Here is a 27,698-nt window from a genome sequence, read left to right on the forward strand (position 1 = left end):
TGGGGCCTCATTGTCTCTCTCTTCAGTCTGGATGTCCCCCAACACACCCAAATAGCACTTACATACACACACATATACATAAACACAGAGTTGTGCACGCTTGCCATATCATTGTTCACAATCATTATCTTGATTGTTGTAATATCGTGAGGCGATGAAGTTTAAAGTGAAGAATGTTTTCTGACTTCAGATCATAGAACTGAAACTGCTGCAGTTTGGCTGCATCTTGATAACCATCATTTCACTGATTTAAATGTATTTTACATTTTGTGAAGAAATATGAGGGAAAAACTGATTTTGCTCTGTGTGATTGTAGACATCGATGAGTGTGAGACTCCGGGCATGTGTATGAACGGCCACTGCGTCAACACGGAGGGATCCTTCCGCTGTGAGTGTATGGCTGGGATGGCAGTGGGCCTGGATGGACGAGTCTGTGTTGGTGAGTAGATATAGAAGGATTTTTTTCTTCAGAGGTGGTTCATTTTGAAAGACATGGCAAGCATACTCTCTCACACTTTTTGGCTTTTCAGCTCTAATTGCAGAATTTTATAAAGTTTTCTGTTGCCCCACATGGAATGCCTTCTTTTGGTTTGATTTTTTTTGTGTGTATGCCCCAAAAATTATTATTATTTTTTTTTTTTTCCTTGTCCTGTCCAGCATTATGGCAGCAGAATTGTAATCTGAATACCGTTTATGCTAAACACATGGGAAGCTTTATGAATGTAAAGCTCCCCTTGACGCCCATCAACTCCTTATTTTTATTTATTTATTTTTGTTACAATATTTAACATGATATGATAATAGTGCCGAACCGGACCGGGGGACAGAGAGAGAGGGAAAGCGAAGAAGAGAAAAAAAGAACAGAAACATGAAGAGACAAACATAAAAAACAATGAAAAATCCGACAACCAGCTGCTACACCTGTAACATGCAATACACATAGATAGTCCCCAAAAATTAGTTAACTACTTTGATTGCAGCACCCCTTTCTTCTAAAGTTCCCACGAAAAGCCTAGTAGAGTGCTATTTTCCTCTGCATATTCCCACGTTTCCAGTTAAAACAGAAGCTACGTAGGCAGCAGCACTTCCATATAAGCGTAGTTTGCTCTGAATAAAGCTCCAATGGCCTAAGAAGGTACTTCCCACCTTTCCACCTTTCCAGTTCTACTAGATTTTAACACCCAAGAAAGTGTTACGTTTGACACAAAATTAAAATGCGCCTCAGAGAACTAGAAAAGTTATAAACATTTTAAATTAAATTACAGGAGAGTTTCTAAACAACCATAAGAATACCTAACAATGACATATTTTGTCATTGTTGGGGCGGATACTGGAATAGACTTAAAGAAACATACAGGGGTTGGACAAAATAAAGAAAACTAGAATAATGAAGTTTTTGTTTAATATTTAGTTGGTTTTCCTTTGGCAGCAGTAACAGCTTCAATACATCAGTGAATTGAATCATGCAAGTTTTGGACAGTTGCTAGGGGAATTTTAATCCATCCCTCAAGCAGAACCTGCTCCAGCTCTTTCAAAGATGATGATGATTGGGGGAAAACACCAGAGATTTTTGATTGTGTTAAGATCTGGTGATTGTAATGGCCAATCCAAGTGTTCCACATCACTGATGGGCTCTTCCTGCCAGATTTGAACTATTTTGGTTGTGTGAATCTGCTCATTATTGTCCTGAAAAAACAGTGATCTCCTACCTGTTTTGACAAATTTGCCTTAGAAATAACCCTACTATGCACATAGCCGCCTCTGTGTTTCACAGTTGGGGTCAGGCAGTCAGGATCAAAGGCTTTGTTGGGCATCCTCCACACATAAATTTGTTCTGGACAAAAAAAGTATGAAAAATCAATATTGAAGAGCAAAGAGATTTTTTCCACTAGTCTTTCTATTTCTATTTGTGTATTTCTTGTGGTCTTTAAACTATTTTATGAGTTGTTCAACACTGAAGGGGGAAACAAATGGTTTGGCAATGGCAGTTGTTTCATATTTACTGTCGTATTGAACGTGGCTTCACTTAGCAGTCACTTTAGTCGCCGTAGTCCTGTAATTTCTCCACACAGTAAATTTAGATTCTTTGAAGACTGTCACTGGGTTTTGCTTTTTGTCCTGGGTAACACTTCCCAGAGGTATCTTTTCCCTGTTTTTTTGTGCAGCGGCTTGATTTTAGGCACAGTTCCTCTTGAAATCTGTAATAACTTGGCGCTTTTGGTTACCAAGGCCCCAGCCATTCAAGCTCAAATTTGCTATCTTTGGAAGTCAGAAAGGTCGCACATTTTGATATATGCTGATGCTCAGATCTGTAAAAAAAACATTTTTACATCAAGTTCAGAATATCTGCAGCATGTATTAACATGATTTACCTGCTGTTGGAATTTTTTAATAATTTCCAAACGTTGGAAATGCATTACTTGTTTCCTTTATTTCTGTCCAACACCCATAAGTGTAGAATGTTTTGTAGGCGTTTTATATATTAAACGTGATTCCATGGGGGATTTAAGAAAAGGCTCTCCAAAAACCACAGATGGCATACTTACAATTCTGTGATGAGATGAGAAAATGTGATAAACCAGAGGATAGTCATAGCCTTTTCCATTGAACCTGCTTTAACCACATACTCTTTTTCAGAAGTGTATCGGTTAGTATTGATAAATAATTCCTTGCGTCTCTGTGCTCCACTCCCCCTGAGTGGTAATTAGAAAGCAGACCTGTTTATGCCTTTTTTTCAACATTCCAGCATTTCACAAATGGCACTCCTTTGTGTATTGTGTCAGCAAATGTTGAAATGTTGTTATTCTCTCTTAGTGAGTATTCTTCAGGATGATATAAGTGCTAGAGAATGCCTCAAATCCCTGCATTTTATACAGAGAGAACAACCATTTGTTTTTGCCAGTGTTATTGTTTCTTGTAGCTGCTGACTCCTGCCTCTCTCTTTCTGTGTCTTTTGGTCCGTCTCCAGCCTGTTTCGGAATCTCTTTCCCCATTTCTGTTTCTCACATACATGCTGTCTTGTTTTGTCTAAAACAGACACACATATGCGAAGTTCGTGTTACGGTGGCTACAAGCGGGGGCAGTGTGTTAGGCCTTTATTTGGAGCTGTGACCAAGTCGGAGTGCTGCTGTGCCAGCACAGAGTACGCCTACGGAGAGCCCTGCCAACCCTGCCCACCAGAAAACTCTGGTACGGATATTCAAATTGCTCAACCCTTTACACTTATAGAACCACCTCCTGCTGCTTGACACACGCAAATGTAGACATTCACAGCTTGTGTTTAATTCAAAACACAAAGTCGAAGCGTGAATCACCAGATGAAACACTGCATCTTCTCAGAATACCACATTAAATTTCATAAATGACAGAAGAGCAGTCATGAAGTCAAGTTGTTTGACATAGACGCCCACGGTGAGGAGTTATAGACAGCCTCCATGTGTACCCACAACACGCACGAGGACACACACGTCATCCAGTCACTTCTCATTAGTCCTGCAAATTAAAGTTTCTATATCAAAAGACGTCAGAACTGCACCAACCACATTAAGAGGTGGTTTTATATACATCAAGGCTAAATGGGAAAGCCTGTAAATGATAATGACCTGGTATTAAATCTCCCTGCTTTGACTTTTCTTGAATTTAGGCAAAGTGACATTTTCTTAGACACTGCCGTTTCTTCTTTTATCAACCAAAATATGCTGTTTGTGTGTTTTATTGCAGCTGAGTTCCTAGCTCTGTGCCCCAGCGGCATTGGTATAACCGGCGATGGAAGAGGTGATACGCACAAGCTCATCCACATGTGTTTCGCTGGTTTTAAAACACCAACTGTGAAGCAATCAAACTGTTTTTTTATCGTTTTTCCCTCACATGTTTAACAGGCTATTCTTTTTCTTCTCAGATATTAACGAATGTGCCCTCGACCCTGACATATGCCAGAATGGAGTGTGTGAGAACATGCAAAGGACCTACAAATGCACCTGCAATGGAGGCTTTGAGGTAGACACGACAGGCAAAAACTGTGTTGGTAGGTGAACTGCTCCACGATGTCCTCGTCTTTTTGGGAAATTGTATATCAAAAGCTAGCGTCAGAAAAGTCATCATATCTCCGTGTCTGTGGTTCTCCTCAGATATCGATGAGTGTCTGATGAACAGGCTGCTGTGTGACAACGGTCTGTGCAGGAACACACCAGGGAGTTTCACCTGTCAGTGTCCTAAAGGCTTTCGCTTTGACCCTGAAACTGATGTCTGTGAAGGTCAGAGGAGCCTCATTCTGTTGTGCAGTGCAGCGTTATTTTTTTTTACTGTTAATTACTGTTTTAAGGAAAAAAAAAAAAAAACGTGTCTGTTTTTGTGCCCAATAGATGTGAATGAGTGTGAGTCTAGTCCCTGTATTAATGGAGAATGCAAGAACAACCAAGGGTCCTTTGTGTGTACATGTTCGGTGGGCAGTACTTTGGACAAGACTGGTCTGGAGTGCATAGGTAAGTGATTCTTAGGTTGTTTATAGTTAACATCATCACTAAAACGGTACTTTAATTCACCAACCTTTAACTTATTGAGTAAATAAAGTGTATATGAAAGAAAGTCACTCATGGATCGTCATTTAATACCATCATGTATTAAAATAGATCTAAATGGTTTCCAACCAAAACTTGAAACAGTGGAAGAAAGGAGCTTCGAAGAAATAGAGATTAAATTTAAGAAGCATTGAGTTTTCTTTCCACAGCCTGTTGAGTAGTGAGCAAATTGGCAATCTCTTATTTATCTGAACAGCAATATAGTCAATTTAATGTCAGTTTTACAAAGCGAATGATATGTACAGGCATGCGAAACCAGCCATGTTACATCAATCTGTTTGGTACATCTAGCAGTGTTGAGTAAAAGTAACTATAGTCTGATGTTAAAAAGTACTTGTACATTACTTGAAAATTAACTTATTAAGATTTATTTTGTATCACTAAATATAAACACTCCTTTGCACTTCCTTGTGCACTTTAGTTTTGGCTCTATCTCATTACAGAGCCTATTCTGTGGTGTATAATCTGAAGCTCTGCAGGGTAAAAAACAGGAATCATAGACACAATACACCCTGAACAGTGGGTCCACATCATTTAGACACTGACATTAAATACTGTCATAAAAACAAATCAACCTGTGAGCCCTGCACATGTACAACCATACACAGTAATAATAATAATAATAACTTGGACTTATATAGCTTCTTTCAGAGTACCCAAGGTCGCTTAACAAGAGAAAAGAAGGGGGGAAGGGTAGGGCCGGAGGGGTGGGTTTAAGAAGAGTAGGACATGGAGAAGAGATGTGTTTTTAGATTCTTTTTGAACTGTAGTAGAGAGGGGGCAGAACGGATGTGAAGTGGCAGATTGTTCCATAGGGTAGGGGCAGTTGAACAGAAGGCCCTATCTCCATATGTTTTTAGTCTGGTACAGTAGTATGTTGTCATGCTGAAGAGGCCACAAAAGCCTACGAAAAATGTCAAGCAACCCTAAAACAAAACAATGTTTTATATTTCAGCCCCCGGGCACTGTGGGGCAATTTCAGGCCCTGAAATGTGCCTAACAAAAATCAATGCACTTCAAGTTAAAAGGACATCATTTGAATTTTCACAAACTTCTCTCGTGTTGCTTTAAATAGCATATCAATCAGAACCTATGGTCAGATCCAGCTGAGAAAGCAGCATTTACTCCCACCTCAATCATATGGTTGATACAAACACAAAGTTGTTGGTATGATGTCAACAACGAGGTAGTATTAAATGGATGAATAAAGTAATTGCCTCTGCTGAATACATTTAATACCAGGCTGTGCATATACCTGTAAATGAATTTCCCTTCTATGGCACATTTATCTTAAAAATGATTAAGAACACTATACACTTTGTTGCTCGGACATATTACGGGTGTTTTACAGTGAGCAAGTTTACATGGCACAAGAAAAAGGGAAAAATTGTTTAAGACAGACCAAAAGTCAGAATTTTAAAATATATGTAAACACATTTGTCTGAACAAATTGAATTTCTCCGCACTTGTGTAACACTCCAGGATTGTGCGTTTTTTTTCCCTCGCATGTATTCGCTCAACTAAAGTCAAATGGGCCGAAGCGTTCTGTACATGCTCCAAAGTTCCACCTTTTCTCATCTTTTTGTAAAAACAGTTAAGTTTAAGTGTATATTAACATAGCCAAATTTCCAAAAAGGCTGCTCTCGTTTACATGTTTTTTCACTGTAAAATTATTCTTGTCATTTTCACACACAATTCAAAATCATGAGAGTGCTTCTTCTACGTAAACACCGTCCTTTCTGCCTTTTTACTAGTTAAGTGAGCTGCATGTGCGCACTAATGCATGCAAGACTTACTGCCCTCTTGAAAGAAACAAAGTCTTCTTAGTCACTTTCTGTGTTTTCATTTATCTTTAGGCAGCAAAATGCGCAGATTAATCCGGTGAAATGTCAGCATAATCGTTGTTTGAAAAAGTAAATAATAATTGATTATTTGAATTGTGAAACAATGTCGCTAAGTCCGCTACTACAAAAAAGTAATCCAAGTATGTTACCCCCAACACTGGTGCCTAGTAACTGAGGCTTTTTTTCATGAAACAGAGACGATTAAGAGCACCTGCTGGCTGAAGATAGTCAACAATCGCTGTGAGGTCAACATCAACGGAGCTACACTGAAGTCCCAGTGCTGTGCCACACTGGGAGAAGCCTGGAACAGTCCATGTGCCAAATGTGAAAAAGGTGATCGAAGTTTAGTTGGATTTCAATTTTTTTTAAGGAGAGATACAACAAGCAAAACAGTAATTGAATACAGTTTTTTTGTTGTTGCATATTTTCTGCAACACATTTAAGTAAATCATTACACATATTTTATTTACGGTAATAATGCTGCATATGCCAAACTGGCCAATTTGCAAGACAAAAGATTCTGGTCTTCATGTGAGTAATCGAGTGGGAAAGTTTCACAGTGATATTGATTTGTTAAAGCAGATTTAATTGTATGGAAATTTAAAATCTGTCTGTTTGAACGGCACAAAATATTTTCTATTCCAGTGAGCTCCTACATCATGTTTTTATGTCTTTTTTTCTGAAGAGAATTCATAGTGGATTTATAGTAGTTTATTCCTGTTGATTAAAAAAGCGATTTCCAAAATACTCCTTTGACCTATATCTCAACAAAAATAGACAATTTAATTTTTTTTTTATCTAGCATCATACAGTAATCTCATGTAACGGCTGTAAAATCTTCTCTGTTAAACTCAAGAGTCTGCCTCAACTGTTTTTTCTCATAAGTTTCAACACACTCTTGTGCTGATTGTTAACGTTTTTTGTGCTCTTTTCTTTTTTCAGATCCAATCTGTGGAAAAGGTTTTGCCAGAGTTAGAGGAAATGTCTGTGAGGGTGAGGGCTGCTTTGAGGACATCTTGACACAGAAAGTCATTTGAGTAACGTGAAGCTCTGAACTTGTTGGTGATGTTGTTCTTTTCTTTCTGCTGACTCTCCCAGATGTGGATGAGTGTCAGGTGTTTCCTGGCGTGTGCATCAATGGGAAGTGCGTCAACACACAAGGCTCGTTTCTGTGCCAGTGCCCTCCAGGAATGACTGTTGATGTCAGCGGGAGGATGTGCATCGGTCTGTTCTCCATTGGACTTTTCTTTTTAATGTGGATTTAAGTACTTTATACCATATTATATTCATATATCAAATGCATGCAAACTATGTGTCTATGACTTCCAGACCTGCGTACGGAGCACTGTTACCTCACCCACGATGATGAGCGTTGTGGGACTTCCATATCAGGAAAGCACCGTGTGGACGCCTGCTGCTGCTCCGTTGGCGTTGCCTGGGGCCCTGAATGTGATGAATGTCCAGAAAGGGGAACTCCAGAATTTGAGCAGCTATGTCCTCGGGGCCCAGGCTTCTCGCACAGGGGTGACTTCATCAATGGTAGACCCTTCCTGAAAGGTATCGTGTGGTTCATAGACAACATAGACTGCGTGGTATGTCCCATCACTGGTCTCTCACCTGTCTTTGTCCCTCTTCTCTAAATGTTAGACATAAATGAATGCAGGATGATAAACACCTTGTGCTCTAATGGGAGGTGCAGGAACACCATTGGCAGCTTCCGTTGTCGCTGCGATAATGGCTTTGCTCTGGATTCTGATGAAAGGAATTGTACTGGTGAGTTTTTTTTTGTTTTTTTTTTTAAATTTGTCATCAAAAACTGCACGAAGTGCAAGTATAAATGTTGCTTTCCTAGCTTTGTAAATCACATGTTTTTAATTTATCTTGGATACTGTTGCAAATATTCAATATCTTTAGGTTTGAAGTCATTTTTAGGCAAGGGGCCACCCATGGCTCTGGTGGATTAACAATACACATTATAACCAAATTAGTCAATGAGAAATAACTCACACATTAATCACAATTGAAAATAATCATCAGTTACAGAAATAAACTGTTAAAGGACTGCAATAACTCAGGAATCGATAGTTCACAGATGGATGCCAGCTGACATATATGCAGCCTCTATTTTTAATTGAAATGACTGCTGAATATCGCAGCTCCATTGTTTTTCCACAAGTCTAGCCTCTCTTCATCATTCCCCCTTTCTGGATCCCCTCGCCAACACTAATTGCAGTAAAGTGGTGTAAAGCCGTTGCCTGCATTCAGCTCATTCAGTCTTTTGGGATTTTGGCTGCTTTGGACTTGTTGGAGCTGGTCCCATATTGTCTGGTTAGCTACAGTACTGCTCAGGTGAAGTGAGCACGCTTAACATGAGGTTTAAATGGCAATATAATTGATTTATTCTGAAATGTTTCATAGGCTCCTGGTAAGTAAATGATACCTGAGACCTTTTAAGCTCATAAAGAGTTAGATTCAGCCTGATGTCTTTGTGTTAAGCGTTTCAGAATGTGGCTTAATACTGAAAGGGGGCAGATATTTAAGCTTTAGACTTTGGAGGAATCTGCTTGAGGAGCCATTTAATCTCGTTTAATAGATTTCCTTTCATGTTTTGGGCTTTTGTGCTCTGCTTGTCCTGCACTTAAACTTCAAACCTAAGCCTCTGGGTTTTGTCTGCTGATCGTATCATATAAGACAATAAACAACATGATTTCTTTTCTGTATGCGTGGTGGAAGTTTGAAAATAAACTCTGGCCTGTGGTCTTGTTGTGCTCCCTCTCTGCAGACATTGACGAGTGCCGCATCTCTCCAGACCTTTGTGGACAGGGAAGATGCGTCAACACACCAGGAGATTTTGAGTGTGAATGCTTTGAAGGTTACGAGAGTGGCTTCATGATGATGAAAAACTGCATGGGTGAGTAATGAATCCCACACCAACACCTGGAGAAACTAAATTTGCATAAACCAGACCACATCTGCTGCTTCTCATAATGTGATTCAGCAATATGCGCGGACTGAATTTCTCAAAGGGATATATATTTATTTATGTTTTGTGATGAGGTTTTGTATAATGCTTATATAATGCTTATATTACCTGCGATGTCTTAACTTCAGTAGACGGTGCTCTCAGTTTGGAGAGTCGGAAAGGATTTATGATGGGTGAGTTGAGCTATATGCTGCTCAGAATGGGGCTATGAGAAGAGCAATTAGGAAGAGGTGTTAAAGTGTCTGCTCAAGCTGCTACACAATTTTTGAGGTTTGAATTGTTTTAAATATTTGCTCTTCTCATGTCCCCCTTCTGAGCAGCTGTTAGTTTGGCTCCCCTGTCAGAATTCCTCCCCGCTAACCCATACTGAGAGCCTTCGGGTCTGGGACTGGCTGCTCTGTTATATATTATTGTGACATTAGCTGTTATTTTTCAATGTATTAGGCTTAAATGCTTAATCAGTTTATACATGAGCGAAACAATGTTGTGTTAGTTTAGTTTGAGTCTGAATACATTAAAGATCCTATGGCATGAAAATAAATGGAGGCTTTTATGTATTTTGATAGGCTTTAGTGGTCCCCTAATACTGTATCTGAGTTTTTTTCCCCAAAATTCTGCCTTGGTGCAGAATTACAGCCAGTCCCAAAAATGAGCTTTCCTTAGGATCCTCAGAATGAGCTGTTTAGTGGGGGTGTGGCCTTACTTACGCCCGTGGTACCTTGCGCAAATGTTTTGTGAATCGCTATCAGTGTTGCCAATTTAGCGACTTTGTCGCTAGATTTAGCTATCATGAATAAATATACCCATTAAACCCCATAATGATGCTGACATTATTCTGTCTGACTTAAATGATGCACTAATTGAAGGTTAATTTGACTCTGTATATAACAAGGTCAATGGGTTATCCTTGCGTAAACAGACAAATGGCTGACATCGCAATTTAGATTGCCAAGGACTGTGCTGCTGCAAATATGCAGCTTGCTAGACCCACAACTCCAGAGAGAAACACTTCGATCAAACCCAATTCCACCACATGTCCAGGTCCTCACCACTCTTGGATTTTTGGCCCCTGGAACCTTTCAGAGGGAGATTGGAGACAGATTGGGGGTGTCCCAGTCCTCCGTGAGTCGTGCGCTCCCCTTGGTCATCAAAGCTCTCATCAGTTTATTACCCATGGTACATCAGATTCCCATACACCGCCGTCCAACAAGTACAAATTAAACGGGACTTTCATGCCATGGGTGGACTGCCAAACATAATTGGAGCAATAGACACACATATACGCATTAAAGCACCCGTAAAGTTGTGGAGCGCGCCACTGAGCTGAAGGCCAGGTGTGTCTCAGCGGGGGGGGGACTATTCCATAGCCCAGAGAAGGCATGCCAGAGTAAAGCCATTTTCATATCAAACCATTTCTTCTTTATTTCGGTGACATTACGAACTACAGGTGACACGGAATTAACAGCACTCGTAATTGCTTCCCATTTCTTCGCTTTAGCAGGTCCCGTAATTCCACTGCTGACACTGCTAAAAATGACAGATTTTCCTTTTTGGATCTCTGAAAGCAGAACTTCAATCTCAGAGCCCCTAAAGTTGTTCTTTTTGCGCCTTGATGCCATTCTCATGACAACACTTCCTGGCACAGGAGAGAGGAAGCACAGCCTTATATGGTATTATTTTGGGCATGGAGTATGCAAATTTACTATCCTCGTGCACGTGCACTTAAATACGCACAGGTGACATTCATCATTTACGCAGGTCGTTTACACACTTTTTCTGAAGTTAAGAGCATTTGTTGAATCTGACGTGGCGTGTTCGTACGAGACCTTCTTACGAAAAAAGTGAGAGAAATTTAGAATAAGAATACGAAAATGTTCTTGCATGAGGCCTATTGTTTTGTTCACATTTTATAAAGTTCTATTAGATTTTAAACATTCTTTTCTGCAAAGTTATGTCTTCTTACACAGGCATAGATTATGCTTCGTAGTTGGCGGTGTTGGCAGGATGTCTTTGCGGCGTGTTCAAGTGTAACAACAAAATATCTATTTTACATCTCCCTTCGACACCCTGAATGGTACAGAATCTTAGAGCAGAGAGCTATTCTGACCAGTAAAGGTCTCCAACTACTCCAACTACCTGCCACACAATCTCATCCCCGGGTCACGATCCAGCCATCTCCTCCATACTCACTCTTCGGTCTTTGGATGAGGTGCTTTGACAGAAATGCCAGACCTGGAACTCACTCTTGAAGTGGATGATGTAATCTAATATTTGCAAGCTGTATTCATTTATTCATATATGTGCATGTGTATTGAGTTAAAGAGTTAAATGATTTTAAGTCCCTCTGGTGCATTGAAAGGGTCCTTCCTGGGCAGCCTAAGTGTCGTCAGAAAGGCTCCTAAAACTGGCCCATTTTTACGATGATTTGAAAAATAATTGTCCTCTATTATATACGGTACTTGACCCGTGGAGTCAATCAGCTGGCCAGCAAAACGATTTTTACATGCGGCTTAAAGTTCTAAAGCCTGTGAAAATACTTTAGGCTCTATTTCGGTTCTGCTCTGCCTTTGACTCTGTTTGATTAAATTCTTGGGAGTCTCAATAATTGTGTTGGCCTGCAGCTCCCATCTGACCAACCTGGCAAGAAAAAACTTACTTGCATGCTGAACTTAAATGACGAGTTTGAAATGGAAAAGATGTGGGCATTATTGCAACCATTCTTCCAGTTCTATAGACATAGGACATAGGACATAAACACCTAGTATTTCCTGACTGTCTGTTCAACAAACTCAAACTAGTTTGAAAGTGACGAGTTCACTGGGTTTCATAAGTAATTGTTGAGAGGTGAAACAAACATTTGCAGAGGCCAGTTTTAGTGTGACTGAACCCTGACACTAACTGCATGCGTCTGTTCTGTATACGTGTGTGTTCTTCCGCCATCAGACATCGACGAGTGTGAGAGGAACCCTATGCTGTGCCATGGTGGTGATTGTATAAACACAGAGGGCAGTTTCCAGTGTCAGTGCCCGGAGGGACATGAGATCGCCCCTGATGGCTCGGCCTGTCTAGGTGAGTGAAAAAGTCTTCAAAGAGGAGAGTCTTCCCCAAACATTGACCTCTTCTGCAGTTTTTTTCTTCTTTGTCTTATCTGTGTGATGCGCGGTGCACTATCTGTGCTAATTTCTAGAGAGGTGGAAGGAGGAACAAAAGGATGAAAGTATGATCAAGTGGAGATGTTGTCACAAAGGTTTAGAGTACAAATGATAAGTGAGGTTTGAATCATCTCCATCCATTTGTCCCTGTTTCTGCCTCTGTGTGTGGGCTCACTGAGACTTATCGCAGTCAGTCAAAGGATTATTGCAGGCAAATGTGTAGGATTTGTATTGTTGGATAGATGGCCTGATAGGAACACCGAATGACTTTATTTATTGAAAATCCTTCATTAATAATCTTTGGGGAAAAAAACGATTATTCCCAACAAGGGAAATCCCTGTTACTGGTGTATAACATTTTGTTCGGTATTTTTATTTTGAGGTTTTTGTTGTTTGTTTCTAGTTTTGTTGGGAAACTGACCAAAAAAAGTTTATTGCACTCATGTAGATGGTCATGCATTAATCACCAAGAGTCCCTCTGAAGACCTAATGCAAAGTTTAAAAGAAATCTTTAAAAAAAAAGGAAAGCTTTACTGAAAAATACCCAAACATATCCTCTGAAACAAGGGTCTTTGTTCCCTCTTGATTTTGAGGTGTTAGCTCATTATTATGATAATAAACTACAGTTTCTGACATCTCTTCTTTGATATGGCCATTTATCATGATTAATATTTTAATCCACCAAGCGCTCACCAGGTGCCTGTAATTGCAGTGTACAGCTATTAGACAATTTAAAAGACATAAAAAAAAATCAACTATTATGATCAGCCGATTAAGTCATCCCTTAACATGGATGATTAATGAGCTAATCAAGAAAAAAAAATCAGATTAATGTATAATGAAAATTTTAATCGGTTCCAGCTAAAGGTGGGTACTTTGCTCAATTGCTCTGGTTTAGGCTTCCTACAACATACAGTCAGCTTCAAATGTGGCTTAATCTCACAAATTTTATGCTCTTTTTTTATATTTAGTTTGCGTTCAAAACAAACACAAAGCTGACTTTCACCGTTGCACAGATGACACACAAATGCTCAATTCACTTTAATCACCACACACTATTGTATGTACGTATTGGGCTATTGACATTGAACCTAACACTCAACTCTGTGGTGAAAGGCTGCTATCTTCAGATGAGCAACACCGTTAAACTGGTTTCTATCCTTTCTCTCAGTAATATGAGGAATGTTATCGCCACACTAATCTCCCAAAGGCTGGATTTTTGCACCTCGGTACTGGTCAATCCCTGTTTTCTTGTTTGTAGCTGGTGTAGAATACTGCAGGGATTTTCCAGACTTGTACCAGTAAAAGAGACACTTTTACCCCTGTAAAAACATCCTTTCGCCTGCTCCCTGTCAAACAGAAATGATTTCTGAAATTCCTTTATTTGTTTAGAAAGTGATGGATAAATCTGCAGCCGTAGGGATTTCCGAACTTCTTTACCTCAACTCTAAATCAAGCCCTCTTAGGTCTGAAGAACAGTTGCTTTTAAATGTACCATGATCAAGGCTAGGAAGACTGTTTTTCATGCTTTTTTTTGTTAGAATTTCATCTTCTGTGTTTTCATTTGCCTTCTTTCGCTTATCAATGGACATTTTTGATGCTGGTATGTATCTTATCATGACCATTCATAGTTGCTTCTTGTGTTCTGCCCACTAAGCTATTGCATGTTGTTTTTGTGAAAAGCTAATAAATGCTTCGTCATTTCGCAGATATCAATGAATGTGAGTTGAGTGACAGGCTGTGCAGGAATGGCCAGTGTATCAACATGGTTGGCCGCTACCAGTGTACCTGCAACACAGGATACAAATCCACTGAGGACAGACTGGACTGTGTTGGTATGTTTGGAATATGGGACTGTTACCTTGCACACACGCCTTGCTGTTTCATTGTGCTATATGAATAGGTTTGTCCTGCTTTCATGCCACTAGCTTGTGTTTTTCTGTTACTCAGACATTGACGAGTGTACGATAGAGAACGGTGGCTGTGAGACTTTTTGCACCAACTCTGAGGGGAGCTACGAGTGCAGCTGCCGCAGTGGATACGCTCTGATGCCTGATCTGAGAACCTGCACTGGTGAATATCTGTCTTTTTTTTAATCATCACTGCATATTTTTCTTTTAGTCAGTTGTTACATTTTTTTATCTACTTTTTTCCCCCTTTCATCATGATTTGTGATAGCAAAAGCAAACTGTCTTTCATCGACATGCTTTGTTCTTCAGAATTTCTCACATATTGCGGTACTAAAGTACTGCAACACTTGTTTAAATAGGCAGACCAAAGAGCAGCTAGAAAAAACACATCATGAAAATATGTATATACAATAGACAGACACAGCAGTAATCTGGGTAACACATGGTTAAAGTAAAAATACATTCAAAAGGTTAAAACTGAATCTGAGGAATTTTCATTATTCAATTTGAAATGTTGATAGGCAATGAAAGGTGGTGTTTATTGACTATTCTGGCAAAGGTTTACAGAATTTCTTTCAAGTCTCAAAGGTGTTTATTTGAGAGAATGACAGCAGGTTTCATGTGCTGTTCATAGTCTGACTGACTCTTAATCCTTCAATTACCACAGAGACAGACAGATATCAAGGCATTACTGGGGTCTTTTGAGAGCAGTGATTTAGAGTAATGGTCATTTTATTACACAAGCTTCTTCCTGAGTTCACTTTACTTAAAGATAAAGAATCTTTTGTAAAGCTCTGTGTTCTATCTAATATACACCCATGAGGCAGCACTCTTTTCTGTTGTAAACTTGATAGCTCCTTATTAATTGGTGTAAGATTTTTCTTTCCCTGTCCTGCTCTTTGCTTTCATTTTTGATTTGCCTTTCTGCCTTCAATCGTCAGATATTGATGAATGTGAGGAGAGCCCAGACATCTGTGACGGTGGCCAGTGTACCAACACCCCAGGAACTTATCAGTGTCTGTGCTTTGATGGCTTCATGTCATCTGAAGATATGAAGACCTGCCTAGGTAACAAATGCACATTTAAAACTCAAAATGAAACTCTGAATCAACACCCTCTGCAGCGCTGCACTTATGAGATCCAGAAGGTTTGAATTCCCTGAGACTTACCGAAACAACGTAATGATCATTTTCAAGGTTTTCCAAGACATGAGTCATGAGAGTACAAGGTCTAGTGACTCAGATCTATGGGTCTATGCCCGAAAAAGAAGGGAGTAGTGTTGTTGTTGATTTATAAGATAGTGAACACTGTATTATAGTTTGGCTGAGTGGGGAAGAATGTGTGACATTTAGACGTCTGGTTCCACTGAGTGAGAAAACAAAAGCTTGACATCCGTGATGTAAGGATGCCTAAATGAGTCTGCACAAACACCCACTCTATTATTGCTGTATTTATTCAAAGTAAACACATTTTATAGCCTCAATATAGTTCATGATGTAATTCTTCTGTGACTCACTTTCATGTGTCATAGTTTATCAGAACCAGGCAGACAGAATCAACAAAAGCTTTTATTAATTGTCATAAACCTTTCCTTTGTTGTAGTTTGTTTAGCAGACTAACATTCTTGATCGTTCTTTTTCCCTCTGCTTTTCCCTCTGCCTAGATGTGGATGAGTGTGAGCTGAACCCAAACATCTGTCTGAGTGGGAACTGTGAGAACACTAAGGGATCTTTCATCTGTCACTGTGACATGGGATATTCTGTGCGCAAGGGAACCACAGGCTGCACAGGTGAGTGAAACAAGCTGACGCGAGCTTTCAGAGACACAAAAACACACTGTTCTGTCTGTTTTAGAACACGGATGGAAGTGAAAGGGTGGTGGTGAATCAGTAGTGGTCTGCTGCTAATTAAATGCTGAGCGAGGTGTGTTTGTGTGTGTGTGTTGTTTTGCATGAGTGAAAGAATGTCAAAAAGAGAGGTTAGAAATGAGAGGATAAAAGGAGAATGTCTGGTTAACCAAAAGCAGGTCTGACAGCTCATTACTCACATTCACTCAAGAGCTCCTGTCTGGCCTGACGAGAAACACGCTCACAAACATACTTATGCTAACACACACATGCAACATCCGCAACAGCAGCAGGAGCAGTGAGATCACTATCTTTCATCAGATGTACGCATCACATTGCACCTTTGTTTATTTCTGTGTTGCTCTTTCATTAAAGTCAGTTAAACATTACGTGATGGTTGGAGAGTTCTGCAGTACGTAATCGCCTGTAACAACTCCAGAACACATAAATATTAAGTCCAACCGGCTGCTAGAACCTAGTGCTGGTTTGAACTCACTTGTCATCTATTGGGAATTAAGTCTGATTAATAATAATGCTTAGTTTTTGATTAAAGTCTAGTTGTAAGTTTGGTCCCTGATTTTATCTGGCCATGTCTCGAAAATGAGTCAGACAGCAGCAGCACGTCTTAGATCAGACACAAATAAACAGGTTTCCCTGAAGTTTGACTCCCCCGCTCATTCGTATACAAGAGCACTTATACACACAGACACACACCCTTGCTCATTCTTATCCCATTAAAATGTCCACACGGTATTTTCCTTGTATTGGGAAAGCTGGTACTGCAGCAGCCGGCTCTGAATCACTCGTTTGGAATTTCAACCTCAGACCAAGAAATCAAGACTTTAATTTCTCTCAGCCAGGCAGGATGTCTTCTAATAGACAAGTGAACAAAACCTGCTACTCTTTTTGGAACAGAGCCTTCTCCAATATATTAAGACAAAAAATGCATAAGAGATCCCCTCTCTTTGTTGAATTGCCTTGTGTTACCATGTTGGTATGTGTGAGATATCTTTGTATTTCTGTGAGTATTAATGAGTCAGAGCTGCTCTTAAGCCCAGATCTGATCCAGCTGTCGATGAAGCTCCCACAAGATTTAATTCTCTTTTTATTCTGAGAAAACACTTCAGTACTTTTTTGCCTTGGCATGTGTCTCATAAAGTTAGAACTGGGTGGGGATGTTCTGGTTTAAAAGGCTGGTAATGCCTCAGGATAAAATCAAGTTTCAAACTTTGTAAACATGTCCTTATATTGTATTTTATATGCTAGAAGATATCTGATTGGGAAAAAAACGGTCATCAACAAAGCATTTCAGCCGTCTTGCTTCTTTGAAACCGAGTAAGGAGATGAAAACCGTGAAAACGACACATTCCAGTTGGGTATAGTAACTTGTCAGTCATACGATAACCCCTAAAGCATTCCCTTATTGTCTGTTTAACTCTAAATGGGACCATAATTTCAAATAATTTTATGTCTGTATTAAAAAAAACTCAAAATCAAACTTAACAGTGATGTGTTTCAGGAGATTTAATCTTTCCGTTTTTATATTTTTAAGCAAAATGACTGAACATAAAACAATTTGACTTGAAGCTGGGCTTTGTGACTGTAAAAACAACAAATATTAGCCCATTGCGTATAAAAATGTGAAAAGTTGAATTGAGAGGCAGTTCTGAGAACTTGCCTCTGCATTCTCACACAGTCTTATATGACTTGTAGTATTATTTATGTTTGCTAATGTTAGCAAGCTTCATATGAATATTGTCACATGACTGAGTCACTTTGGCTAATGTTGCACTATGTTGAAGGGATGCTCCGGCATCTGCAAAACAATCCATATCGTTGCTGTTGTACTGGAAATCAGATACCACCAAGCAACATTATTGTAACTCTAACAATGGCTACTTTGATTGTGGGAAACAACTAATTGCATAACATTTTGCATAAGGTCCAGCAATTTAGATTGCTGGGGTTGAATTTGAATAAATTGCATGATAATTCTCATGTTGTCCTGGGTTAAGCAAATCAGTTGCTTTCACGTGGTAGACTGTTTGGCTGAAATAGCCAGAAGTATCGAGAAATGTATGATTTGCATTTGCTATCTTCAAAGCCTTCAACCGTTGCTGCTTCAAGTCCTTATTATCCTGATGATTAGGCTACTCCTGTGGTCACATCGTCTCACTTTAACCACCAAGACAAGCAGTTTATGCTAGCAATTGATGTTAGTAAATTTCAATAATTTATGTTGTGTTGTTTGGTTTCTTAATGACTCTCTCTCTACATGAACTCCGAGTATAACATATTTTTTTTATCATTGCCTTGTCAGTGGCTCATAGTCTTGCATTAACTGATTCTGCTTAGGTTGGTATAACTGGCAGCTTGGGGTGACAAATGTTAGCTTAAGATGAATCTGGAAATCTATCAGCTGTTGTCTGATGATTATCTCTTAGAGCAGCCAATTCTCCAGGGCTTCTAGATAACAGATATCCTAGACTTTCAGTGAAAAAATATGAATTTACCAAAGCTAACGTTGAGCTAACTTGTCCCAAGAGGTAGCAGACAGTCTGAAGATTGCAAGGTATCCAGAAATGCTAACCAGAAAGCTTCTGGTTAGAAAGAAAAAAAGAAATACACGTGTCTGGGTAAATAGAAATAGAAGGATATATGGAGACTGTGTACTTTGACTTTTAGCAATGTAGGTGGAACAAAATATGTTTTTAATGTTTTGAAGAGAATTTAATGGATTCTCCTTTTGCCCACAATCCACCTCTCTAAAAAGTTGAATGGAATTCCAAGTTATCTTCGTTACTTTATCCCCAAGGAACTCCTGCCTTGGCAAAGAAATGAAGAGAGAAGTGAGACATTCATATGTTAGTATGGGCAAATATAAAGATCTTAGTCATCAAAACAGGCAGGCAAGACACATACACAAAAAGGCAATCAGGCAGGCATACAAACTCGGAGACTAGACAAGCAGACAGGCAGATGTATAATTCTCTGCTATCTCTTTTCATGAGTTTATTTCATCTGTCAAACATTATCCTAATTAAATCAAAATTCCTCTTTGACACCAGCTGCGACTGCTGACACACTTCGCAGATGCAACAATCCCTTGTTTGCACTTTGCTTTTCCTAGTGTGTGTGTGTTTGTTGTACTTTCTGTGATCAAAGGCTTGTTGGGGGAAATGATCGTTAATTCTGTCTGTAATCCAGGGAGATTTGTTTGGTCTTAGCCCTCATATTAACCCCATCATCAAATGTAGTGTAAATATACCGTACCCTCTGCTCAGGAAGACTGTAAACCAGCAGCGCTGTAATCTCTAATTGACAGTGTTTTGAATTACTACCCTCACTAGGAGTGTGTCTCATTGGCTGATAAGGCCTAACATCTTGATCGAGTGCATAGCATGGCTTCCCTTGATGTGCAGGGACACGCCTCAACAACACACACACACACACACACACACACACACACACACAGCAAAGTCATTCTATCAAAGCTCCAACACCCATTCCTCAGGCTCAAGGTCAGTTATTTTGTTGGTCAGTGTTTCACAAGGTTGTTTTGGCACAGATTAGCAGTCATCATTGTTGTGCCGTAGACCTACACAGAGTTTTTCCATTGTGCCAGTTCGTCGATCATGTGAGAGCTGCCTGAGGACCAAGCATTGCACATTCAGGGTATCTTTTCACCACCAGCTTCTGCTTGGAGATCTTTATTAGCTCTACCCTACAGGATGTAAACAGCTTCATAGGAAGGGCAGAGTTCAGTAGTAGCCAATAGTAAGTGTTCCAATTATTTTTTAGTCACTTTTGAGTCATGGGACATGCACATGAGGTTAGCAAGAGGGTTTCATCCACTGCGCAGTTCAGATACACTTTTTTGTGGTTTTGCTGTGAAGGAATGTTTACTTATGGTGATGGAAACTTACCAAATCACGTTTTATATAGATTATGTTTTGGAAAGATTACATTACTAAACATGACATATTTGGTGATAAGGGAAAAAGAACAAACATGAGCATCAAAAGATGTTTTTTAAATGACAAAAACCTATATGAAAGATGCAGAGAGTGTAAGTGAAGAGAAAAATCTTTGTCTAAAATAACCTCGGTTCTGTCAGAACCACTCTAGTCAAAAACGAGACGAAGAACAGAGATAAATTTCAGAAGCTTTATTTCTGAATGCATACAATTGTGTTTGGCGGTATGGCTCTGTTCGGAGGAAGTTCCCGACTTTCCCATGAGCTCCATGGAAGCCAAGACAGGGAACAGCAGCATCCTCAGGTGGAGTGCCTTCCATTTGCTGTAAAGGCAACAAACCCCCTAGAACAGAGCAAGCAACAATGACAACAGTATGACATTGTTTGGCAATGAGAAGTCGGTGGAGCAGGGGAGGTGGTGGGTGCAGCAGAAGCAAAAAAGAGCAGTGACAGCAAAACAAGTTTGGTAGTTTAAATGAAGTGCCTCAAGTGCCAGCAGCCAATTGCGAGCTGCCGCTGATTACCATAAGCGCAGTTGATTTGTGGACAGCCATAAGGGTTGGGTCGGCGTCAGCCAATAGGCGCGTTGACTACGTGGCCTGCCAGAACTAACGCGTTGCTCCATTTTTGGCAGAGCAAGGCCCATGCATTAGTGTATTGTTCTCCCAGATGGCATTTTCCTAGCTTTCTGGACCCACTTGGACAATGAATATCCACCCCATTAAACCCTCATTGTATGGCTATTCATATCACAGACCAAGAGAATGCCACAGTGTCTCATGTCCTGAAATAAAGCTCTCCAGGGATGAAAACAGCGAGCCAGAAAGACTTTGTTCTGTCGCCTTTCTCCTGCTGCTACTTTTATACAATTCAATCCAAGCATCAACTCACTCCTCAGTGCCAAGAACTGTGCTGGAATGAGAAAACAGACCCAAATCATCAGACCATCAGAGCTGCATCTGTTTTCTTTACATGGCCTGTTGTTTGTTTCCTTCTTCTCAGATATCAACGAGTGTGAGATCGGTGCCCACAACTGCGACAGAAATGCAGCCTGCACCAACACAGCGGGCAGCTTCAAATGCAACTGTGCTCCAGGGTGGATTGGCAACGGCCTCAAATGCACAGGTAGTCGCAATACATATGAATAAATACAGAGGGATATTTGAACATTTCAGCAGTTTTTTTAATAGAGAGCTTAGGATATACATTGAAATTGAATATTGTTTAATTTGACTATATCCCTCACACAGTCCTTTTGCAGCCAAACAGTCCTAACTAATATTAATATCAATTTACGGCTGATTAAAGCCCTTACATATATTTATATTCTGTTTATACCTTTTTACGTGATGTTTGTTAAAAACTACATTGCCCAGCTGTTTTAGAAAGTTACATTCGCAGTTACATAGAATTGCCTCCCCCAGCCAGTTGCCTGCCAGTGAAAGTGTCTCACGTCATTGAGGGATGTCGAAAAACACAGCAACAACAGAAAGCTGACTTAATGTTAGCCCGTGGTTCTCCTAAGATCAGATTGAGGAGAATCATGTCCTAATGTTAAAACAAAGTTCACAGAAGGTTAAGTTATTGTAAAATGTCTTGTAAACATTTGGGGAACTTAAATTGGTTGTATTTTCTGAATAATACAATCCAAGAATATTCCTAAAACACTGTACAGAGGTTGACAGGTTTAGATGTTGGACCACCACAATTATATCTAAACTGTCTAACTGGCAGATGGCTTAAATGAATATTCCTGAATGTAACGTTGCCATAAGGTTTTCCAAAGGTTGATTACAATCTTAAGGTTGGGGGATACATTAAAACAACCAAATGGGAAAGTTCTGCAAAGGTCCCCAGATTATAAATATCAGGAGAATTTTCAGAGAATGTTACGGGAATGAAAACATGAAAAGTAAAATTATATTTGCAACTGTGCTTTGAACCATACAACAAACCAAAACAAACTTTTTGGGAACATTCTTGCAACTAAAAATCAACATCCCTGGAACATTTTAGGAACCAAAATTTGTTAGTTGGGTACAGCCATGGACCTGGCAGGGAATCAGCTGGGAGGTAAATAGCACATGCATGAAGCAGCCAGCCATTTCTACTTAAAAAACAACAACAAAAAAAACTTTTGAGTATTTTGTTTATGAATTTGATGTCTCCAACTAAACTGAATTAACTTTTGTAATGGACATATAAAGATGGAGAGATGAACATAGAATATGTAATATGGATTTACACCAGACTTATCCTTTCTCAACATCTGGATGAAATAGTTCAACATCCACATAAATGTACTTATTTACCAACTTTGTTATGTTTCAGACCTGGATGAGTGTTCAAATGGGACACACATGTGCAGCAACAACGCTGATTGCCTCAACACCATGGGCTCCTATCGCTGTGCATGCAAGGAGGGATTCTCTGGAGATGGATTCTACTGCTCAGGTCACACTAACAAACCAAGATCTGCGCCCACCTTTTATCTCATTAAAAGATACGTGAATACATTTTGTGTTTACCGGCTGTGTATGTGATCACTGCAGACAGCGATGAGTGTGCAGAGAACAGCAACCTGTGTGAAAACGGCCACTGTCTGAATGTGCCTGGGGGCTTCCGCTGTGAGTGCGAGATGGGCTTCATCACCACTGTTGACGGCAAGGCCTGTGAGGGTAAGGACCTGCTAAATATAGCTGTCCTGATTTCAGGCCTCTGAATCTTTGCCCACATCCTAAATTTTTTCGAGTTATTTAAAAAGGTCTGGTATTCACTCTTCTGAATGGCTGTTTGTTTTCCTGTTTGGAGACACAACAGATTCAGACAGACGCTTCCTTCAAATAGAACTCATGGGATAGCGTTTTTTCACTCAGGAAGTGCACAACATGTTCAGTATCGAAGTGATTTCAGTTCTGAGAACATTTCCATGACTGACGAGAGCAGTGGATCTTGCCTTGCTTCCTTTTCAAATTTGGTTTCAGCATCAGGTGGTCAATCAAATGCTTCTTTGTTCTCAATTTTAATGACTAGTAAGTTGTATTAATCAACAGACCAATTATATTAAAGGTTGAGTTGTAACAATTATTAATGTTTTCTTCCGTTAGCTAAACATATCATTGTTTGGTTGGAGTCTGCGTTGCAGAAAGTAATACATGTAAGTCGTAAAAAATTATTGTAATCCCTCCTTTTCCTCAGAGGAGAGGTGTTAAAGTTGTTTGCACAGCCATGTCAAACAAAGATGCCCTCCTGAAATTCCTGATGCATCCTCATCAGGGCTCCATTCTCATCTGTTTTATCTGACAGAGATCTCACACTTCCAATGATGATCAAGTGAAGAAATGGTTTAAACTTCCTCCTTTTTTTTCCTGTTTTCTTTCTACTCTACATCGTAGACATCTCCTCTTCTGTTCAACTGTATTTGGGGTCTTGTTTTAGGCATTACTTGGGCGTTGGTAAGCTCAATCAGCTTCTTTCACAGAGCCACTAGTGTGGCGCCATTCTAAAATAATTTTTTTATTTCTGCACAGCTTGATGCTATAAAGCTTTTAACATCAACATGAAATAAATGTTGAGCAGGCCCAGTTCAATCTGACTCTGTGTCTGAAAAACAAAGAAAGGAGGGTTAATTATTATGGCAAGGATTGCAGGAATCTCAGTCATGAATCCTGCCAAACTTGCAATAGTTTCTGTAGAAACAATGACGACAGTGATGTCTCCATTTGGATTAGCGTGGAAAGCAGCAAATAGGATTAGAACTGTGGTTCCAGGCAAACATTTGATGATGACGCACCCTTGTGCGCTAATTTAATTTGTGAATAACCACAGAAGAGCAGCTCTTCCTCAGCTGACCGAGAAAGTCAATGAAAAGTGTGTTGATAAGAATAGGCTAATGACACCTACAGAGTGTTGTTATAGAAAAGTGCAAATACATAGACCCCTCATTACAAAGATGAATGCACCTTTGAGAGTTTAGTGGTGAAAAAGGGACTGGTATACAGAGATGTGGAATTATCAAATAAGTCATTAAGCTGAATGAGCGGATTGGCTTGATTGTGCTGATGTGTCAAACATCCTGAATTCACCTGTCGAGTCCTCCCTGTCTCAGCACAGGCAGGGCTGGACAGAAATAACTTGAGATCTGTGTATCTCTGATAGCCAGTGTGTGTCGGTTTTCTGTCCTAAAACTGTCTTCCTGTAGCAGAGGTGACTGGCCTTCGCTTCCCGTCGTTGACTGCCAGTTTTCCGCCATCATCCAGTGATCCACTAATCCCTCACAGTCGGTTTCCTCTCTTTCTCTGTCCATCTCCCCCTCAGATATTGACGAATGTACCTTTGCTGGCATCTGTGTGAACGGACGCTGCCAGAATATTCCAGGACTTTTTAGATGTGAATGTAACCCAGGTTATGAGCTAGACAGGAGTCGAGGCAATTGCACAGGTAAGACAAGTCAACGCATCAATCTAACTGGCCTCAACCCTTGGGCTCTCTTTTAGCATGATTTAATAGATACAAAACAAATGGAGAAATCACATATCCTCTCTTTGATGTTATGGCAAATAATGATTTATTTATTAAAGGGGAAATAAATCATATCTGTATATATTTCTCTTTTTTTCTCAGATATCAATGAATGTTTAACACCGACCAACTGTATTAATGGAGTGTGTGTTAATATCCCTGGAAGCTACGTCTGTAACTGCCCACCAGACTTTGAACTCAGCCCCAATCGGATGGGCTGTGTAGGTAAGAATCAACAAGCTTGCGCTATAAATTGTTAATGTTTGTTTTTAGTTTAGCATTAAACTAATTCCAAAGCAAAGGCTACTTCTAAGTACCTGTATGTGTGGGAACAGACACTCGCTCTGGAAGCTGCTACCTGGAGGCCCGTCCACGAGGAGACTCATCGATAAATTTGGTCTGCTCCAATGAGATTGGCATTGGAGTTTCCAAGGCATCCTGTTGCTGTTCTAAGGGCAACGGTTGGGGAACTCCATGTGAATACTGCCCCTCTGTCAACACAAGTGAGTCAGCACTTTGTTTATTATTTTATTCTTTTTTTTTTTTTTTTTTTTTTTTTTTTTTGTTTCTTTATTTGTTTGTTTAATTCAGACCCCCAAAGTGAAGCCCTACTGCTAAACGGAATGCTGATATTCAACATAACAGAAATTTTCCAAAGGAGCCACATGTGAAAACAAAAATGTTGACGCGTGGGAGTTACTAAAAATAATTTCTTTTATTTAACAAAAATTTAAATGATCTTAAACACTATATAGAAAAATACAGAAAACCAAAACATTAAACATAAGTGTGGCCTGGTTGGTGGAAGGAGGCCCCAGCTCCCAGGAGAAGGTGGATTTTAGATAGCTTGGACTTGGAGACACTGACCAGCTGTCTCCAATTGCCATCACACATCACCTGGGGTCCTGCAACACAAACACACACACCACAGGAGCCTAAGGAGAAGGTCTGGGAGCGTCACAGTACAATAGATTAATCTCTAACTTTTATTTTAGTCAGTCTGCTTGTTTGGCAAAAAAAAGAACATGAAACAGTGTTATACTTCATGTGGAGTGAACATGCAAACAGTTGGACTACTGAATAAGAATAGACAAGGCTCAATCATCAGTGCAGCCTCAAATGATACAATATGACTTTTGCTAAGCATATTTAGTAGAGATTGTTTTTTTTTAGTTTTTTTTTATCCCTTACGCCTCTGTAATTCTAATTAGTATGATGTGCTTTCCCAGAATTAAGCCGATGATTTAAGAGACATATGATGCCTTTTTTTTTGCTGACACAGTTTTTTGAGGTCTTAATGAATTGTCAGTGGCATTCTTTGGTCGAAATATCACAGGACTTTACACTTCTGTTCACATTGATCAGCTTTAGGGTGTGAAGTGAGCCACTCACTCCACCTTGTCTCTTCCTCAGGGTCCGTCTCTTTTGAGATCTGTGGTACTCAATAACCCTTGAAAAAGGTTATGACAATATGAGAGAATAAAGAGTAGATAAAACAAACCAAGCTCAAGCTACTACCAAGTCAAGTGAAATATTTGACTGGAAATTTCATTGTCAAATACTGACATTACCACATATCAGCCTCATAAACTGTCAATCCATACGTCAGTGTTTTGTTTAAGTTATTAGAGGATTTTTCCATTAGAGCTGTTGCTTGTATGCATGTCTGTTCACTGAAGATAATGAAGATAATGATGTCAGGCGCATTTGTCCAACCCAAAAAGGATTTTATATCTGTCAGGTTTCCAATATGTGCCCCCCCCCATGTTAAACTCATTCCTACACCCTTGCCTAAATTCATGTCTACCCCTTATTTCTTTTTTTGCTGCTTAATACATAATCAGGGGTTGAGAAAATGCTGTCCAATTCAGCGCCATTATAACTACCTAGCAACCTACCTTAGACTTTATTGTAACATTTCCCCTTTCAGGGCATGCAAACTAAACACAACTTACTCTCTTGACTGTAGCCAAATCATGATGAAAAGTGGCAACCTGTGTTAAGGTGCAGTACTACCTCTTTGTTTTGTTGGAGAGTCAGCCATGAGTATTTACGATATATTAGGCTGTTATAAGTGCGTTATAAAAACAGCGAAAAATATATATTTTTTTATATAATGGTTGTTGACAATATGGGTATAATGTGACACACCTAATGCTGCAAATATTTTGGATCTTCTCCTACCTCCTGCGTGCTCTAACCAGGTCACCGGGGAGTATTTCCAGCTGCGAGAAAATTGGCAGTAAATCCACACCTAATTTCACAAATTTTCATACTTGAAAAGACAATAATGAAAAGTGTTTGGACAGGACATAACAGAAGAGGGTAGAGGTTGTGTTTTCCCAAGTTAAAAACCTCCACTATAATTATTTGAACTATTTTGTTCATTTTAGTTTTATGCCAGCAAACAAAAGAAATGTTCAATGAGTAATACCGTGAGGAAATTTCTTCCACTTTTGTCCAGTTTTTTTTTTCTTTTTTCATGAAAGTTAATCTGCCAATGGTCGTTTTTCACGAGGGGATTTCTGTTTTGACATGCGAGTGGTACCATAGATCAGAGTGATTCTCTTGCCCTTAATTCCATTGAAGTGGATTAAGGTTTTCTCTCACTATGTCAACAACCAGTAACTCCAGTATATAAATAAACGAAAAATAAAGCAGTCCTCATAAGGTGTGAGTTTGCTGTTCTACAAACAAACAGACTCATATGCTGACCTCTCTTGTCATGCGATGAATGTTTGCTTTAATTATTGTTGCTGGTAAAGATGAGACAGCTTTGTGCAACTTACTTAGAAAATTGCCAACAGATGGTTCTGAACATTACAGGCAATGAGTCATCCGTTTCAGCTTCAGGAAATTCTTGCTTCTGTGCTTAGAACATATTTTCTT

General features: G+C 39.6%; 1 protein-coding gene across 1 annotated transcript in view; it reads left to right on the forward strand.

Annotated features, from left to right (window-relative positions):
* The window catches only part of fbn1 (fibrillin 1), a 75,376-nt gene that overhangs the window by 26,787 nt on the left and 20,891 nt on the right, over nucleotides 1-27,698 (forward strand). The window contains exons 16-38 of the mRNA XM_075478071.1: nucleotides 317-439; nucleotides 3,037-3,189; nucleotides 3,721-3,774; nucleotides 3,899-4,024; nucleotides 4,128-4,253; nucleotides 4,362-4,481; nucleotides 6,617-6,754; nucleotides 7,364-7,414; nucleotides 7,520-7,645; nucleotides 7,751-7,978; nucleotides 8,069-8,194; nucleotides 9,204-9,332; nucleotides 12,348-12,473; nucleotides 14,266-14,391; nucleotides 14,507-14,629; nucleotides 15,408-15,533; nucleotides 16,130-16,255; nucleotides 21,291-21,413; nucleotides 22,620-22,742; nucleotides 22,841-22,966; nucleotides 24,606-24,728; nucleotides 24,912-25,034; nucleotides 25,145-25,312. Coding sequence (XP_075334186.1) covers nucleotides 317-439; nucleotides 3,037-3,189; nucleotides 3,721-3,774; nucleotides 3,899-4,024; nucleotides 4,128-4,253; nucleotides 4,362-4,481; nucleotides 6,617-6,754; nucleotides 7,364-7,414; nucleotides 7,520-7,645; nucleotides 7,751-7,978; nucleotides 8,069-8,194; nucleotides 9,204-9,332; nucleotides 12,348-12,473; nucleotides 14,266-14,391; nucleotides 14,507-14,629; nucleotides 15,408-15,533; nucleotides 16,130-16,255; nucleotides 21,291-21,413; nucleotides 22,620-22,742; nucleotides 22,841-22,966; nucleotides 24,606-24,728; nucleotides 24,912-25,034; nucleotides 25,145-25,312 — 2,913 coding nt within the window. The remainder of the gene's footprint in view (nucleotides 1-316; nucleotides 440-3,036; nucleotides 3,190-3,720; nucleotides 3,775-3,898; nucleotides 4,025-4,127; nucleotides 4,254-4,361; nucleotides 4,482-6,616; nucleotides 6,755-7,363; nucleotides 7,415-7,519; nucleotides 7,646-7,750; nucleotides 7,979-8,068; nucleotides 8,195-9,203; nucleotides 9,333-12,347; nucleotides 12,474-14,265; nucleotides 14,392-14,506; nucleotides 14,630-15,407; nucleotides 15,534-16,129; nucleotides 16,256-21,290; nucleotides 21,414-22,619; nucleotides 22,743-22,840; nucleotides 22,967-24,605; nucleotides 24,729-24,911; nucleotides 25,035-25,144; nucleotides 25,313-27,698) is intronic.

This window comes from Odontesthes bonariensis, chromosome 1 (genome assembly GCF_027942865.1).
Source record: "Odontesthes bonariensis isolate fOdoBon6 chromosome 1, fOdoBon6.hap1, whole genome shotgun sequence".
Classification (NCBI taxonomy): Eukaryota; Metazoa; Chordata; class Actinopteri; order Atheriniformes; family Atherinopsidae; genus Odontesthes; species Odontesthes bonariensis.